Source organism: Delphinapterus leucas, chromosome 4 (assembly GCF_059928025.1).
Source record: "Delphinapterus leucas isolate spDelLeu-1000000601 "Yukka" chromosome 4, BTC_Dleu_Yukka2, whole genome shotgun sequence".
Classification (NCBI taxonomy): Eukaryota; Metazoa; Chordata; class Mammalia; order Artiodactyla; family Monodontidae; genus Delphinapterus; species Delphinapterus leucas.
In genome coordinates, this window is record NC_143132.1 from 15,962,882 (window position 1) to 15,980,829 (window position 17,948).

Genomic DNA, 17,948 nt, shown 5'->3' on the forward strand with positions numbered 1-17,948 from the left:
GAAGAAAACTGTGGTGTTTAATCATTGATTCTTAGGTCACCACCAGCAGCACTGATGTCTCTTCTTAGCACTCAAGAAGACTTACTAGAAAATGTTTTGGGGTGTATTCCTGTTGGACAGATAGTTACTATTAAGCCACTGAGTGAAGACTTCTGCTATGTTCTGGGATACCTCCTCACTTGGAAATTAATACTTACTTTCTTCAAAGCTGCTGCATCTCAGGTAAATAAAATGAGACGACTTTTGACAGTTCTGTCCTATATGTATTTCTCTGTTACTGTCCTAAACCCTTTCCTTCCCCTCCTTTTGGAAAGAAAGGGGAAATGCCTCACATTTTAATCTAATCTTACCTGGCTAATTTCAGACATTCTGCTAAATTTACTTCTCTCTCTGCTTCCTCATCCTCCTACAGGTTTTTACACACACACACACACACACACACACAGTTTTTTTGCAAAAGTAATTAATCTCTGGAATGTGCTTAGATTAATTTTTTTTTTCTAACTGAATGTAGTCACCAAGTCCTTTTATTGCAGGAAACCAGATTTCTATAATTTAATTTTGTGCTACCACAGTAAAGAGTTTCGAAAGAATCGGATCTTGCTATTCTTTTTCCTTTGGCCAACTTCTGACTCTTGTGGAGATGTCAATTACTACATCGTTGGAAATTTGCCTTACTTGAAAATCAGTGTTCAGAGAAAGATCTGTGAAATACTACCTTATATAATTCAGACTATTATCGCTAAATATAGAAAATATCCTATTGTAATTATTTTAACCAAATTATTTTAGCAGGCACTAGGTGTCTCTGTTGTCTCATGTTTAAGAAGGAAGTTGGAGAAATCTACTCCATTTTTAAAAATTCTTTTGACAGATTCCCACTTTTAAAAAGATTAACACATTGATTGAATCAGTTTAATAAAGTAGGTGGCTTCTTTGACAGGTTAATACAAAAAGACTTAATTATTACATATTTAAAGTGTGACTAAACATCTTGGCATTCATTTCCAATGTAATTTTTTAGAATCCTTAAGTTATAATATATGTTGCTAATAACCCATACCTTGGTATAAATATAGAAACATAAGCACTTTTGCATTTTTTAAGGGGAAAATTAAATCACAGAGGCAACACTGATCTAGATGTTCAAATTATTTTATTTCTTTTCAGTCTACCACTTATGTTTGTGATTTGAGCTAATTTTAATTCGCTGTGTGATGTATTTCAAGAGCGCCTTGTAAATTTGTTTACAAATTTGTTCCTTAAAATATTATTGGTCTCTAAAAAACTGCAGCAAATTGAAGTTTTTATGTGTAAGAATTTCGTTCTCGTTATCGTATATTCAGAAATTAGGAATCTGGCCACGCCTCCTCTTTCCGATTAGGCCAGAGTGGGGGAGGGGGAGGGGGCACAAAGCATTACAGCAGCATTTACTGAGCCTAGAAATTGAACTGAGCTGTCAACAGATAAACCAGCATAACCCAGTAAATAACACTAATTAGAGGAATCCTTAAAACAAACCGAAAAATTTTTAAAAACTTTGGTCCTTAATCTGAGTTGTTTTTAACGTTCTTCTTAAAACTAGTGAGTCAGATTGCATTAGAAGCAAAGGTGTGTGTGTGTGCATGCACACGCATGTGCACACACCTGTATGTATGTTTTTTATAGTTTTGTTGAGATATATTTCACATATCATCAAATTTATTTAAAGTGTACAGCTTGGTGTTTCTAGTGTATTCACAGAATTGTGCACCTATCACCACTATCTAAATTTAGAATAGTTTCAACATCCTTCCAGCCCCCAGAAAAACCCTTACCTATCTGCAGTCACTTCCCATTTCCTTTCAAACTCCCCAGCCACTGGCAACCACTAATCTATTTTTTGTCTCTATGGATTTGCCTACTGTGGACCTTTCACATATGTGGCCTTTTGTGTCTGGCTTATTTCATATGGCATAATGTTTTCAAGATTCATTCGTAGTATAGCATGTATCAGTATGGCATTACTTTTTATGCCTAAATAATATTGCGTTGTATGACTATACCACATTTTGTTTATCCAGTCATCCAGTTGGCATTTAGGTTGTTTCCACTTTTTGCCTATTGTGAATAAAACTGCTGTGAGCATTTGTGCATAAATTTTTTGTGTGTACATATATTTCTCATTTCTCTTGCGTTGTATACCTAAGAGTGGGATTGCTGGGTAATATACATGTGTTTTTAAAAGCCCAATGCTATATGTATTAAGTTTTTTAAGAAATTCTACTTTGCTTCCAACTTTTTATTTTGAAAAATATTCGGATTTACAGAGAAGGTGGACAGCAGACATCATGATGCTTTACCAAAAGTATTTAAACATATGTCTCCTAAGACCAAGACATGTTTCAACATAAATGTAATATAAATATTACACTCAAATTTGATTTCGATGCAGTAATATTATCTAATTTGTATTTAAATTTTCCCAGTTGTCAGATGTCCTTTATAGTTTTATTTCCTTCTATATTGAGGTTTCAATCAAGGGTCATGTTTGCATTTGTCTGTCATATTTCTTTAGTTTATAATTCCTCTACTTTTCTTTGGTGTCATTCACCGGATCAGTTATTTTGTAGACTGTCTTCCAGTTTGGATTTGTCTGGTAGTTTCCTCAACATTAGATTCTGGTTGCTTTTCAGCAAGAGTATTTACTGCACAGTGGTGATGTATTCTCAGTGCCTCACCTCAGGAGCACAGAATGTCATCTGTCCTTTTATTGGTGATGTTAAGTTTGGTTACTTGGTAAAGGTAGTGTCCTCCAGATTTCTTCATTGTAAAGGTTCTTTGATCATTTTTTTAAGAATCAATTCCAAATACTATGGCTTGATCTTTGTATTTGACCATTTATAGTGTTCAGAAAATGGTATATTTGTACTATGAAGAAACATAGTGTAAGAAATAATTTTAAAACGGGTACAAATACCAAAGAGCTACAAGGTAAATGTTAATGAATGAAAACTACATTATTGAGGAACAAGTCTAAAGCACATGTCTCACATAGATACCTATAGTACACCCAACGGTGCCAAATTTTCCTGTTTTTTAAAAAATAAACCAGAAAAATAATCCATATTTTTTGTGAAATGTCCTGATTTATAAAACAACTAATGAGAAGACCCCAAGACATTTTGAAATATTAGTTTGTGCTGTCATAAAGGGATGCTGAAATGTTTGATATAGCATGAGGTCAGCCATAAAAATGGGATTCGTTTTAAGCAGAATTTTGAAAGATTAGGGATTATGGTGCGGAAGGAACATGTGGAAGATTTGGGAGGAGAGTGAGCAAATCGTCTCTGGGGAATGGTGAGTAGATTTTTCTCAGCTCAGAGACTCCAAGTGGGTGTGAACTTATCAACAGGGAGACAGTTTGAGAAAGATGTTAGAGGCATATGTCTGATAATGAGGGGATAGTGAAAACTTCTGCTAGTTTATGAGAAGCGGGAGCAGTGCCTTCAAATGACACAACTGGAAAGTAAGACTGTGGCATATATTTTATAGGACTCTTCCATGTCATTCTCAGTGTTCAAATGAATTCATTTTTGTATTGTGTTCTTGTACAGTCTGTTACACTTTAGTTTGTTCATATCTACTGATTGTCTTGCTTTAATTGGGTTTCCTAACAAAAATTGTTTACTCTCCACCAGCTTCGAGCTCTGTATTCAATGTACCTTCGAAAAACAAAAAGCTTGAATAAATTGCTCTATCACCTGTTCAGGCTTATGCCAGAAAATCCGACCTTTGCAGAGACAGCTGTTGAGCTCGCCAATAAGGACCCTAAAACATTCTTTACAGAAGAACTCCAGTTGGGTATTAGAGGTCAGTATGATGTGCGTTTGTGTTCTTTCTTAGAGACTAGGTTCAGATCAGGTTACGCTGAGGGCATGGAGAATAATCCCAGATGTGTGTCCTGGCTATGAGAGTGTTGAAGTGCCAGATTTTCCGTATTTCTCTAAATAGGACATATAATTAGATTTTGTGCATAAGGTTGTTAAGAATTTAATTAATTTTTGAAGTTTACTTTGTTGAGACTATTATCTTTTACTCAGTAAACAAGTATTTGTTACGCAATATGTTTTGTAGGCCTGTAAATAAATAGTCTTCAGTTGGGGAAACAAAGATAAGTAAAATTTATTTTTCACTCCAGGAGCTCACATTTTAGCTGAAGGGATAGACATGCATGCATCTAGCTGTACCGCAGTGTTCTAAGTGATTTCCTGAGAATAGGAATTTTTTAAATGCCTTGGAGATCTGAGGATGGGACTTTGTCTTGTGAGTACTGAGGTGGGATTCTAGAACTTTTGCATAACACATCAGTGAGCCCTGGGAAAAGTAAAGGAGGCCAGACTCTTTTTCGTAATTTATAAGAAAAAGAATCTTTATAATTCTTCCTCCTCTTTGAAGTGTGTGTGTTTTACTGTATTTGTGATCTTTCATGTGAAATAAAGAGTGCTATTTCTAAGCAGATTTTTCAGTGTCATTCAGGATTTTCATTAATTTTACAATTCTAATTGTTCATTTTGAATGTGTGAGAAAAAGCTAATACTCTAGAGTTCTGGTTTCTTTGGTATGTTTGTTTTATGAGCACTAGTGTTAAGGAATTGAAAATGATTTTCTAAGAAAATACTAATATTAGTCTGTTATTCTATGTAAGAAATATATGTTACTAACTAAGAATTTGTTTTTTCCTCAGATACCTCAACTCTTCCATACCATATTCCACATTTGGCTTGTTCAGTCTATCACATGACATTAAAAGACTTGCCCGCCATGGTTAGGCTGTGGTGGAATAGTAGTGAGAAGCGTGTTTTCAATATTGTAGATAGATTTACAAGCAAGTATGTTAGCAGTGTTCTTTCTTTTCAAGAAATATCTTCTGTGCAAACAAGTACACAGCTATTTAATGGCATGACGGTTAGTATTGTCTTGGATTTTTTCTAGAAAAGTTGTTTCAGTATTGGTTATGTCTATCAGTTGTAGTGAGTATCATCACAATTGTAACTCTTGGTTCAGAATTTACAGAAATTGTCCACTTTATTTTCGGATTATTGGATATCAGATCTCAAATTAATGCATAGGTTAAAATGATGTTATAATTTTATTTACCCCCACCAAATAGTTTTTGAACATTCATTAGTTAATTCAAAATATATATTGGAATGCTTACAGATGCCAGGCACTGTGTGCCAGTCACCTGCAAAATGAACAGTTTAGAAGGGTCAGATTCCTGTCCTGTAATAACATACAGTCTAATAAAGGGAAAAGAGCGATACTGATAATAGTTTTTTTGCATTGGAAACTGGAAAGTGGCATATTAAGAGGAATAATGCTCTGCGGTCAGAGTGGGAAAAGTTCATCTGGCTGAGGGGATTAGGTGAGACTTTATGGAGGAATTTTACTTTGAGATAGGCAGGATTTTCTATGGGGAAAAGCATTTAATATAGAGAAAACAGTATGGTAAAAGCAAAAAGCTTGAAGATGGGAATGTAATTTCTGTGATGGCCTAAGAAATGATGAATAGCCCAGTATTCATATGGAGTAGGATTCATGAAGGTAAATAGAGAACAAACTGCTTCTATGATGAATTGGGGACATACTGGGAAAGGCCTCAAGTAACAGTCTAAAATATTTGGGCCTATGTAGCCACTGAAATTTTTCTTTTCTTTTCTTTTTTTTTTTGGCTGTGTCGCGTGACTTATGGGACCTTAGTTCCCTAACCAGGGATTGAACCCGTGCCCTCAACAGTGAAAGTGTGGAGTCCTAACCACTGGACCACCAGGGAATTCTCTGAAATTTTTCTTTTGGGGCAGTGACACTGTCAGAGTTATAATCTGTGAAATTTCTGTGACTGAAGTCTTATAACATGGGCTGTTGGCATGGAGCTTGGGTTCAGGTGAATAGTTAGGGAGACTTGTAATGTGTAGACATTATGAGGAGGGCCCGGGGAAGGCAGTATCAGTGAGAATAGTCCTTAAAGGGGGAGGGATGTGAGAAATTTTGTGGTGATTTATCCAAACTTGCAACTAGTTAATATCTGGAATGTGGTAGAAGGAGAATTTTAAGATGATGCTACGGTTTTTAGCGTGGAAATAGGAAAGCCAGAGGAATAAATCTTTAAAGGATGATAATTTGTGTTTTATGTTGAGTTTGCAATGCTAGTAAGAAAATCAAGATCAGGTATAAATATTCTGGCAGTTGCTGGTTGGCTCTAAAGCTCAGGAGAATTCTGTGGTAGAGAAAGACTTGAAAAACATCTAAATAGAAGTGATATTTGATACGTTAGCTTTGGAAAAGAAGGAATAATTAATAATAACCCATTCTGTTATTGGTCTGTGCAAAAACTATGATGTGACAAACCTAATATACTAAAACATACTTTTTAATGAGTAGTGCATTTCTTTTTGAAACATCTTTGAATGTCATAACATCACTATAAAACATTTCAGGTATTTGAACCTATTTATTAAACATCTCATGTCAGATAAGTGAACATGTTTACCCGTGGTTTGTTTGAATGAGGACTGGCTGCTAGCAGTCAACCTGTCAAGATGGTTTTTGAATGAAAGGGAAGAAAAGAAATTTGGCAAAAAAAATATTACCTCCCATGTGTTGCAGGTTAAAGCTCGAGCTACTACTCGAGAAGTCATGGCCACTTATACTATTGAAGATATAGTTATTGAACTTATAATACAGCTGCCTTCAAATTATCCATTGGGTTCAATAACAGTAGAAAGTGGGAAAAGAGTTGGAGTAGCTGTTCAGCAGTGGCGAAACTGGATGCTGCAGCTAAGCACTTACCTTACCCATCAAGTAAGTGTCTGTGTACACATTTGGCTTTCTAAACTAGAGAAAGATTGCTGATTTACTATTTGAAAGGGCAATAAAACAAAAATATATCTCTTCTGCTTAGGTAGAAATAGATATTGTATTTTGTTGGATAAACAGATACATGCCTAAATGATTTGAATCTGCCAAGCTGGTGGGGTTTTTTTTGTTTTTTTTTTTGTTTTTTTCCCGCTGCTTTGGGTCTTCCTTGCTGCGCACGAGCTTTCTCTAGTTGCAGTGAGCGAGCGCTATTCTTTGTTGTGGTGCGCAGGCTTCTCATTGTGGTGGCTTCTCTTGTTTCGGAGCACGGGCTCTAGGTGCGTGGGCTTCAGTAGTTGCAGCACGTGGGCCCCAGTAGTTGCAGCACGTGGGCCCTAGAGCATGCAGGCTTCCATAGTTTGTGGCACATGGGCTCAGTATTTGTGGCACATGGGCTCAGTAGTTGTGGCACACGGGCTTAGCTGCTCTGCAGCATGCGGGATCTTCCCAGACCAGGGATCAAACCCATGTCCCCTGCATTGGCAGGTGGATTCTTAACCACTGTGCCACCAGGGAGGTCCCCTGCCAAGCTGTTTTTAATTTTTCAGGCTCTACAGCTTTTTTTCTTCTGGTGTTTGAGAAGAATTGACTTCACTTCATTGACATTGTAGATGATACAGAACAATACATGGTATTAAAGTTTGAGAGGGAATCTTTTTGTGAGACATGGGACAGATGAATGTCTTCTGAGCTACTTTACTTTAACATTTCAACTTTCCTTCTGTGGTTAGAGAAATCCCAGTACTTTCAAAGACCTTTGCCTTTTAAACAAATTGTAAGTCTCTAGTTTTGTTTGCACATTGTGGTGTATCTCAGACATTCTACAGTAAAGAAAAATTATTTTAAAACAAGTATATTCACCAATATTGTAGAGCTGGAACAAATCAGCATTTGAGTAGGTGAGATAGTTAATTTCATCATTTTCAGTTAAAAGTTAGGAGAGCTGATCCAAATGATTTAATTATTTAAAAAGTTTCATCAAACAATAAGCTAAGACTATAAAACTTGAAAATTGGGGCAGGAGCCTTTCTTTCAAGTCTGCCTTTGATGTAGAAAAATTACATCTGGTTCCTAAAACCTGGGAGGTCATTTTAAAAACCAGTATTCTTAAAACTTAGAATCGTGAATATAGCCAAGCAGATTCTCTTCTCTCCAAATTATAATACAACTTTAAAATTTGTGAAATTGAATAAAAATAATACTGGTGGTCTTCAGTGTGTATTGACTTTATTTATCTATTTTTCTTGTTAACAGAATGGCAGTATTATGGAAGGCTTAGCATTATGGAAAAATAATGTAGACAAACGTTTTGAGGGTGTTGAAGATTGTATGATTTGTTTCTCAGTCATTCATGGTTTCAACTATTCTCTTCCCAAAAAAGCCTGTAGAACATGCAAGAAAAAGTTCCATTCAGCCTGCTTGGTAAGCTAAAGAGAAATTAACTTATTTATATCTTATATATATTATATATGTATGATATCTAACCTTGGAAAACAGTAGATGTTAAACTCTTAATTGTGGTTAATGGGAGATATATTAAAAATGATTTTTCAAAATTTGTGAAAGATAATTAGTAATTTGCTGAGACTGGTGGCATCAAAGCCCTTTAATAAGTGGATGTTTCTAAAATAGCTCTCGGCACTCAAAAAATAGATGGTCTTGTAAGATCTACACCGTAAAGGAGACTGAAAATATTGGAACTGAGAGCCATCTGGCATCAGAGCTTTTTGCTCTTTTTAAACAGCATATTGGAAAGAAAGCCACCCTATGTTCAGTTCCTTCACAGGAGGTCTTCCTTACACATCTTCGTGGTTGTGTGCATGAGCCTAGGTGGAAAGCATCACAGTGTGGCCTTTGGAAGGAATACTGAGTTGTGTTGATTTTGGGGATGAGCGGAGAGGAGCAAACATTTCAGTATTCTCCCTTGTCTTACTTTATCATTTGAAGGTAACTTTAGATGTGTATGTAAAATGGCAATTTTAAAAGTTTTTAACATTTAAATACACTTTTCTTTTTCAGTACAAATGGTTTACATCTAGCAACAAATCCACTTGTCCACTCTGTCGTGAGACCTTTTTCTGAGATTTTTTTCTTTTCCCCATTGGAATTGATCCCTGAAGTAAATCAAGCAAAGGCAGTGGATTTGGATTCATCTTGAAGTGTTGATGTGAGAAGGCCAGTGAGCATTCTTTCAAATAGGACCTTCTCTGGAAAATTATTTTGGTTAATGTAATGATCCTAAAATCAGGTTTACTTACCTTTAGATTGCTTTGTAAATGTTCGGAAACCTTTTCTTTTACATAAGAATATTACATACTGGAGAGAAAATATTTATATTAATAGTTTAATCTCTTTGTACATTTAAAAATAAACAGGGAAAAACCCTAAATTACAGAACTGGATTTTGTGAAAGCGTTGTACAACTGTATTATACTGATAAACCCATTCAGTTTGTTGATCTATGTTCTAGAACAGTCTGAGTGAGGTAAATGAATTGAGAGGGTTGATTTAGATTTACAGATATTTTAAGACTTATTTATTAGTTATGACAACAAAATTAGTATTCTGATATTTATAGATTATTTTAATGATAAAATGACATTAAGCTATTAATATAGCTTATCTTAAGCTGTTTAAAGCATGCTCTGAAATCCTATATAAAAGAGTATAAACTGAACTTTAAGGTGCCTCCATTTGTAAAGGGTTATGAAATTCAGAAAATTAAATTCACAACACAGACCTTTTACTGTAGAAGAAGAATTTCCTTGTACTAGTGAAATTTGAATTGCAGACTTGTCAGTGAATTTATTACTCAGTTGGAATGAGTCTCCAGAGGGTGAGAATTTGAGAGAAACAGGAGTTAGATTATTTTATTCGTGAAGCAGAGTGGTAGTTATTCCTCTATCAAGAGCAAAGAAATAAATGAGTTATTTCTGAAACTTAAGTGGTGGAAAAAACAAAAAATATAAAAATGGAGTAGGAGCCTTTTTCAATTTTGTAAGCAAATTTTGCTATTCTTATGGGTCAAAGTTACACTAAATTAGAGAGATGCGGGGAGGTGATTTTTTCTAGCCTTCCGAAGTACAAGTTAAGAATCTTAATACCAAGTAAAATTCAGTTTAACAGGCTGAAATGGGGTAGGTGAAAACCTGCCTTTTGCCACAGCACTATTGCCCTTAAAAATCGTGCCCAAAATATAAAAGTGTGGAAGTTCGGAACTTGGAATAATTTTATTGCAGTCTTCCATCACATGGGAAATATTAGCATCTTTAATAGCAAGGTTACTTGAAGAATCAGCTAATCATCTCTGTTGCAAATGTTTAATTGGCAAAAAGCAACTCATGTTAAATAAAATTATTGCTTACCATCAACTGGGTAAAATGGTTATTATTGAAATAGTATGAATGTGGTCAGAGTATCGTAGTGGAGAGTGAAGTATTACGTGTGAGTTAAAGATCTCGAGTTGTATTTGTAGATGCAGTGTCCAGCCCAGTTTTGTCTGTCTCCTAAATTTTTCTCTGTAGTATTTATTATCTTATAGTCTTGAGGCTCAAGGAGTCAGTAAGTGAAGTACAGATAGCAAAATGCTAATACCTCTTCTTAACCCCTTTCTTAAAATATTCTCTCTTTTTCTGTGTCTCTCTCTGACATGGTAAACCCAAAGGATTGTGTTACTCCTCTGTGAAAATTACACACTTTTCCTTTAAAAATTGTTTTATAATAAGACTTTGTTTATAACTTTTCCAGTATTGGTACATCTTGATTTCTGACCCAAACCCCAAGTAGAAAAGAAAGGGAATAATGGAGCATTGTTTTTCCACATTATTATTTAGGGCATCAGGTTCTTGGTGAAACACTATAATTAAGTGGGATACCTACTTTTCATACTTAGGACTCTTAGCACATTTCTTTGAGACTTGTAAATATAAATGTAAAGCTTGTTATTGTTTATATGCTAAAGAAAAAGCTTTCCAAAATAAGACTGAAATTCAGAATATCACATTAATTAAAGTTTATTTATATATCTTTGTTAACTCGAGAGCATCCCTTAAAATTCTAGCATAAGGACATTTTAAAATTGCATGAGATTCAAAGCTCATTAGGAAAATTATTAATTTAAAACCCTAATGTAAATTGCAAATTTTAAAATTTATTTTTAACTCATATTTATCACATGCTGTAATGTATGTACATAAGTTCTGTGGCTTAAAATAATTAATATTATTACTTGACAAGTTTTTGTGGTGTGAATACTTAATGTTATTATTTGACTGTTATACCATATGTGCCCATTAAAATTCTTTTTAATTGCAAAATACTTCAAATATGCATAATAATAATAATATAAATGCCCTTGTACTCTTCATAAACTATTTTGCCATATATGCTTCTGATTTTTAAAGAAATAAAATGTTACTCTTTTGTACTCTTCCCTGAGGCCATCTCCTCCTTCCCTCCATAGAGCTAACCCACTATTCTGAAATTGGTGTGACTCCTTTCTACTTAAGATTTTATACTTTACCATGTGTTTACATCCATAAATAATATATAGCAGCTTTTTAAAAGTTTATGATAGCCTATCACAAGTGCTCTTTTGTAATTTGCTTTCTCATTCAACATAACTGCTGTTTAGTATCATTATATCAGTTTGCTTACCATTTCCCTCACTAATGGTCATGTCAGTTGTTACTGTTTGCCATTTTGAACCGTGCTGCAAGTGTACATTCTTGATAATATTTTCTCATGAAAATGAAATGTGCTAGATATTCTGGACATATGCACCCACATGGAATTTCAGGTGGTAGATACTCTATGATTTTAGATGTATGCTCTGTGACTTTAGATGTTGTCAAGTTGCTCTCCAAAGTGGTGTGCAAGTTTGCACTCCCAGTGGTAGTGTAAGAGAATTCTGGTTTTCCTAAGTCATCACTAAAACACTTAGTCTCACCACTTTTGAAGTTTTCCAGTCAGAGCTGTGAGATAGTAGCTGTTTGTTTTAATTTATATTTCCCTGGCTACCATGAATCTTACTTAGCTTTATTCCATATATTTATTGGTCATTATTTTGTGAATATATTATCTATGTGCCTATTTTTCTCATGGATTTTATATATTATTATTTTGATCCTAATGCTGTATCTCTTACAGGGATTCTTCAAGTAGGTTGCTTGACTTTAACATGGTCTGTAGCTGTCTTTAATTATACAGAATTTTTCAGTTAAATTGATCATTCTTTTCCTTTATGTTTGAGCCTTTTCTGTGTTAGGTTTAAAAAATTGGTTCCTTCCCTGAGGCTTAAAAAAATTCTTTTATACATATTTTGTTCTAAAAGTTATGAATTTCAAAATATACCGAATTCACCTGAAACTAAATTTTGTGACTGTTGTAAGGTAGAAGTCCAGCCCCATATTGATAGCCAGTTTTCATAGTATTATTTGTTACATAGTCCACCCATTGCCCATTGACTCTGTAGTGCCTCCTCTCTTATATTACCGAATCTTGTATGTGTATTGGTTTCTGGCCTCTGTATTCTATTCCATTGGTCTATTTATCTGTGTTAATTCTACACAATTTTTTTTCTTTAAAAAACTGCTTTATAATTAATCTTGAAGAGTAGGCGAGTAGTCTTTTACTCTTGCTCTCCTTTAAGACTTTTCTTGGATAATCATATCCTCTGCATCCAAGAACTCCCTTTCCCTCTGCTTGTTTCCTATCATGGCCAATTTGTCCTTACTACAATGAGTTGTCTTATGGAAGAATTTGGCAGGTGTCCATCCTAGGTTTTATCTGGTGGAACCTAGGAGGCTCTTTGGGCTTTGCCAGATTTTATACTTTAGGTTTTAAAGTCCAATTATTCTGTTTGCTTGTTTGGTTTTCAAAAGTAGAGACCAAAATTTTGTGTATTTATGGTGGAATCCTTGAACCTCTCCATGAATTTTTCTTTCTGTTTTGTAAAAGTTCCTTGCAAAAAGGACTTTGGACTGAGCAGAGTGTTTGGCATGCAGGTCAGCTATTTCCAATTAAAGTCTTTTTTTTTTTTAATCTGTGGTTTTCTTTTTAAGGACAGCAACTTCTTTGTGTAGCACCAAGGCATCAAATAATTTGTATATTTGTTGTCCAGATTTTATAGGGGTACCTGAGGAGGTTAAGAAACTTCAGTTTCCATGGCATTCCAAATTGACGTGCTATTTCAAAAAAGTGGCTACAGTATATCGATTTACTCTTTTATTTTTAGTAATGTGATGTACCCTATAGAAGACCATAAGTTGGACCACTTGAGCCTATCTGGTTAAGTCCTGGATACTGTTATATAGCCAGATAACATTCATTCTTTAAGATAAGACCCATTAACAATCGACATCTGTGGGAACTTAGTAGTGGAGTATTCAGAATTTCTGTTCTGGGCACGGACTTCTTGAACTGCAGAATCATAATCGTGGGAATCTCTTTTATCAGCTAAAGTTAAGAGAGTTTCTGGATTTGAGAAGGCATACAGTTCTGGTGTACAGTTGATAAAATGAGAAGGAGAGGGCTTCCCTGGCGGCGCAGTGGTGTTGAGAGTCCTCCTGCCGATGCGGGAGACACGAGTTCGTGCCCCGGTCCGGGAAGATCCCACATGCCGCGGGGTGGCTGGGCCCGTGAGCCATGGCCGCGCTGAGCCAGCGCGTCCAGAGCCTGTGCTCCGCAACGGGAGAGGCCACAACAGTGAGAGGCCAGCGTACCGCAAAAGAAAAAAAAAAAAAAAAAATGAGGAGAAAGTGAAAATATACATTATATAGTATCATCAGATTTACTTTTGCATATTGATCTTTTACCCTGCAACCTTGCTGAATTTGTTTACTAGTTCTAATAGTGTGTGTGTATTCCTTAGAATTTTCTATATGTAAGATCTTGTCATTGGCCATAGAGACAGTTTTATTTCTTTTCCATTCTGGATGCCTTATTAGGCATCTGGCTAGAAACTCCAGTGTTGAATAGAAGTAGTGAGAGCAGATATCTTTTTTTTGTTCCTGATCTTAGGGGGTAAGCTTTCAGTCTTTCAGCATTGTGATGTTAGCTGTTATTGATACAGTCAGATTTAAAGGTGAACTAAGTACAAATTCTGAAGATACTTCAACTAATTACTCTAGGCTGCAGTTTCTCAGTGCAAGAGAAAGTAAGCTATTGTATCAAAGGATAGGCTGTAAGAGGCAACAAATTTTTGATGTATGTGATGCTGTTGAAAAACCACTAAAGCAGAGTTTCTCAACCTCACTACTGTTGGCATTTTGAGCTGCAAAATTCTTTGTTTTGGGGACTGTCCTGTGCATTGTAGGATGTTTAGCAGCATCCCTGGCCTCTGTTTACTAGATGCCAGTGCAGTATCCCAGTTATGAGAACCAAAGATGTCCAAACATTGCTAAATGTCACCTAGGTGATAAAATTGTCCCCGGTTGGCAACACTTACCTTAGAGCATGGACTAATCAGGCACCATTCAATAGAAATGTAGTGTGAGCCACATATGGTATTTTAAGTTTTGCTAGTAGCCAAAAATGTAAGAATAGGTGAAATTTTAATAACACAATTTGTTTAACTTGGTATCCAAAATACTATTTCAACATATAATCAACTAAAAAATTTAGGTATTTTACATTCTTTTTTCATATTAAGTTTTTGAAATCCAGTGTATTTTAAATTTATAGCATTTCAATTTAGATAGGAAATTTTCATCAGAAATACTTTATCTGTATTTAGATGTCAGGAAATTTACTGTTAAAAAAGCAAATTCATATACCCAAGTTTTTTCCAAACACACTTAACAGTTTTCCAATAACTGGATCTATTTTGCAATTTTAATTAATAAAAATTAAATAAAAATTTGAAATTTAGTTCCTTAGTCACACTTAACCACATTTCAAGTGATCATTAGTCACATGTGGCTAGTGGCTATTGTATTGGACAGTGCAGGCCTAACCTTACATGTACATACAAAAAGAAATGTTCTTGATAATCTAAGAAGAATCACTCTGGACTCAAACTCAGCTACAAATACTTTTACCTATGTCTTGAGAGTCTTTTGCCCGTAAAATTCTGGGATCATAGCTTATCCTTTGGTTAATTTTTGAATCACACATAGTGTAGTCATATGTCAAAATCAGCTATACTTTGGTCACATGTAGCATTTTCCATAATTTTTAAAAATAATTCTGCAGTAAATTTTAACTGGCAGTTCCGTTTATTAAATGGTTGTACCATGAGGAAAGTACTATATTCTGATAATGGTCCTGAAATAATAGTTATAGATTATTGGACATTTCCATTATTTGAGTGGTTTTAGTACTCTGATGGGTCTGATGTACTATGGTAATAGAATTATTAGTAGGTAAAGTTAGTAGTAGGTAAGTTACCCATATCAGTATATTGTTGTCCATCTGTATTTATAGATCTTCCTCCTTAGGGGTCTAGAAGAAGGTCGGGGAATTGTTACGTGCTAGTGTTGACTGGAGTAACATTACTAGAGAGGTTTTGGATAGTTGTCCTGTTTCTTAGCCATGACTGTACATTCATTATTTTCCTAGCCCTTCTGCTTATGGTATTCCTAACCACAGCTGCCCATTTCTCATAGAACAGAGAACATTTTGGTCTTATTTTTGTTTTGATTATCAGTTGCTTTATCTTGAAGGTCAGAAGTTTGTTTTGATTTCTAGATTTTTGAAATGTTTAACGACATGTTGGAGATCATCTAAATTGGCATTTCTGAGCAAACCCATGCCCTGGGCAGCGAAAGCCCTGCGTCCTAACCACTGGACTGCCAGGGAATTTCTTTTTCAGACAGAAAAATTCAAGAAATGACCTTGAAAGGGTAAGCAAACAGGAAATGCACTACCAAGGCCATTTCAGATGCCTTTCCCTTAGGAAAAGTCTTAACAACTCAACGGCAACAACAAAAATTCAAAACTATGAACAAATAGGCTTGTCCTTTTTTTTTTGAAAATGAAAAAAAAGAAGAAAAACGGACAAGCCTGTCTGTCTTTACATTAGCTCTTGAGGATACTCCAGAATATTGTTTGAAATTTTTTCTGGGTTCGTTTTGGAGTCTGCTACTTATTCATCTTTTTTGTTTGTTCATAGTTTTGAATTTTTGTTGTTGCCGTTGAGTTGTTAAGACTTTTCCTAAGGGAAAGGCATCTGAAATGACCTTGGTAGTGCATTTCCTGTTTGCTTACCCTTTCAAGGTCATTTCTTGAATTATGAAGAGCTGAGTTATTTAAACCATCACCTAATTTTTTCTGTTTTTTTGTTGTCATTGTTTTTGCTGCTTTTAAGCTTTTTACCCTCATCTGAGGGGCTGACAATTAAGTGAACTGGTTGGTACAAACCTGGTAGTCCAGGACAATAAATATCAAACAAAATTCTGGGGCTTCCCTGGTGGCGCAGTGGTTGAGAATCTGCCTGCCAATGCAGGGGACACGGGTTCGAGCCCTGGTCTGGGAAGATCCCACATGCCGCAGAGCAACTAGGCCCGTGAGCCACAACTACTGAGCCTGCGCGTCTGGAGCCTGTGCTCCGCAACAAGAGAGGCCGTGATAGTGAGAGGCCCGTGCACCGCAATGAAGAGTGGCCCCCGCTTGCCACAACTAGAGAAAGCCCTCGCACAGAAATGAAGACCCAACACAGCCAAAAATAAATTAATTAAAAAAAAAATACAGGAGTCCATGTATTTTAAAAAAAAAATTCTGAATTCTGCATAAATTTTTCTTCCTAAGGGTAAGAAAATTCTTGATTAAAGCTCTCAACTTGACTCTAGATCAAGGTTCAAATATCAGTTTGTTTAGATCTGCATTCTGGTCTAATAGTTTTGAAGGAATATATATAATGTAAATGATCTGTGTTAAGAAAACCTTTGAGGAAAGGATTACTTGCTTTGGAGGTAAAAGAAGGTGCAGAAGGATAGAAGGAGTTTTAGTGGATGGTAAAGCTACAGCTGGGTAGAGAGAAGGGTGCAAGCAGGATGGGTTTAGAAGGTTTGAATGGGAACAAACTGGTATTTCTTTCACAGAGGCTTTCTAAGAGTCATTGTTTCATTTTGAGGCCACAGCATACCAATCAAAAGTTGACTGTTGAATGCTTTAGGCTTTTTTCCCCCTAATTTCTCTAGAGCTCCTTTGAAATGTATTAATTTTGATATATCAGAAGTTCCCTATAATGGCTATTGTAATTCTAAGACATTTTTAGCAAAAAAAATTTGCCTTTATCAAGTTAAGCACAAGAGTTAGGATTATAGTGAAAATTGTGCCAGGAGGAGGTTGTGTCTTTGACACAGACAAATCAGTGACAAACAAGAAAAAGGAACTATGTTCGTCGAGTGTGTTTGTTAATGATAGATGAGGTTCTTCAAGGAAGCAGAGGATAGGAAGGAGCCAAGTGATCAGTGACCCCAACAACTGATCCTGAAATATGGACTAAACAAAGTGAACTTCTTTCACAAATTGCCAGGTCTTGGGGAGAACTCTTAAGAGGATCTCACAGGGGACCCAAAGCAAAGTTTGACCCATCATTTTAACAGCCAGTTTTCATCAGCCTAATGAATCATTAGTCTTTAGGGCCAACTTGTGTTGATTTGGAGACTTAGCTTATGCCTCCATCTGTTCCCTATGAAGTACTTCCTTATATGTTCAACAGACACAAGACAGTAAGGGACAAAATAAGAAAACATAAGGCAAGAATTTGTATAAATAGATGAACAGGAAAGTGAAAGCAAACCAAGCAGTGGGTCTGATTATCATAAAGACAGTACTAAGTAACCTTATATGAAGATCTATTTGTTTAGAACTCTTAGATAAAATAAATTCAGCAATTAGAGCTCAGTGAACCCTAGTCAAAGTTCAGATTGTTTTTGAGAAACTCACCTGGCAACAGATGTGAGGACTATTGGAGTTTGGGACTCAAGAGGCCGCTGATCTTTCCTGTTGGTCCAGGGGTCCACTGGGATACTGTCAAGTGAGGTATTATAAATAATCTTGATGTGAGAATTGTCCAAGGAAGAGATCAAGATTACTACTTGATATCT

The 17,948-nt window shown here is 35.5% G+C and overlaps 1 protein-coding gene across 3 annotated transcripts in view; it reads left to right on the forward strand.

Annotated features, from left to right (window-relative positions):
• The window catches only part of LTN1 (listerin E3 ubiquitin protein ligase 1), a 70,713-nt gene extending 53,528 nt beyond the window's left edge, over nt 1-17,185 (forward strand). For 2 of the 3 annotated variants that reach the window (XM_022571492.3, XM_089910358.1), the window contains 6 exons: nt 36-222; nt 3,681-3,852; nt 4,727-4,947; nt 6,649-6,843; nt 8,152-8,319; nt 8,917-17,185. In XM_022571492.3, the coding sequence (XP_022427200.3) occupies nt 36-222; nt 3,681-3,852; nt 4,727-4,947; nt 6,649-6,843; nt 8,152-8,319; nt 8,917-8,979 (1,006 nt within the window). In that variant the 3' untranslated portion in view covers nt 8,980-17,185. Of the gene's footprint in view, nt 1-35; nt 223-3,680; nt 3,853-4,180; nt 4,306-4,726; nt 4,948-6,648; nt 6,844-8,151; nt 8,320-8,916 lie in introns of those variants that run through there. The other variant, XR_002644287.2, reaches the window with a different exon arrangement.
• Nucleotides 17,186-17,948: the final 763 nt, after the last annotated feature.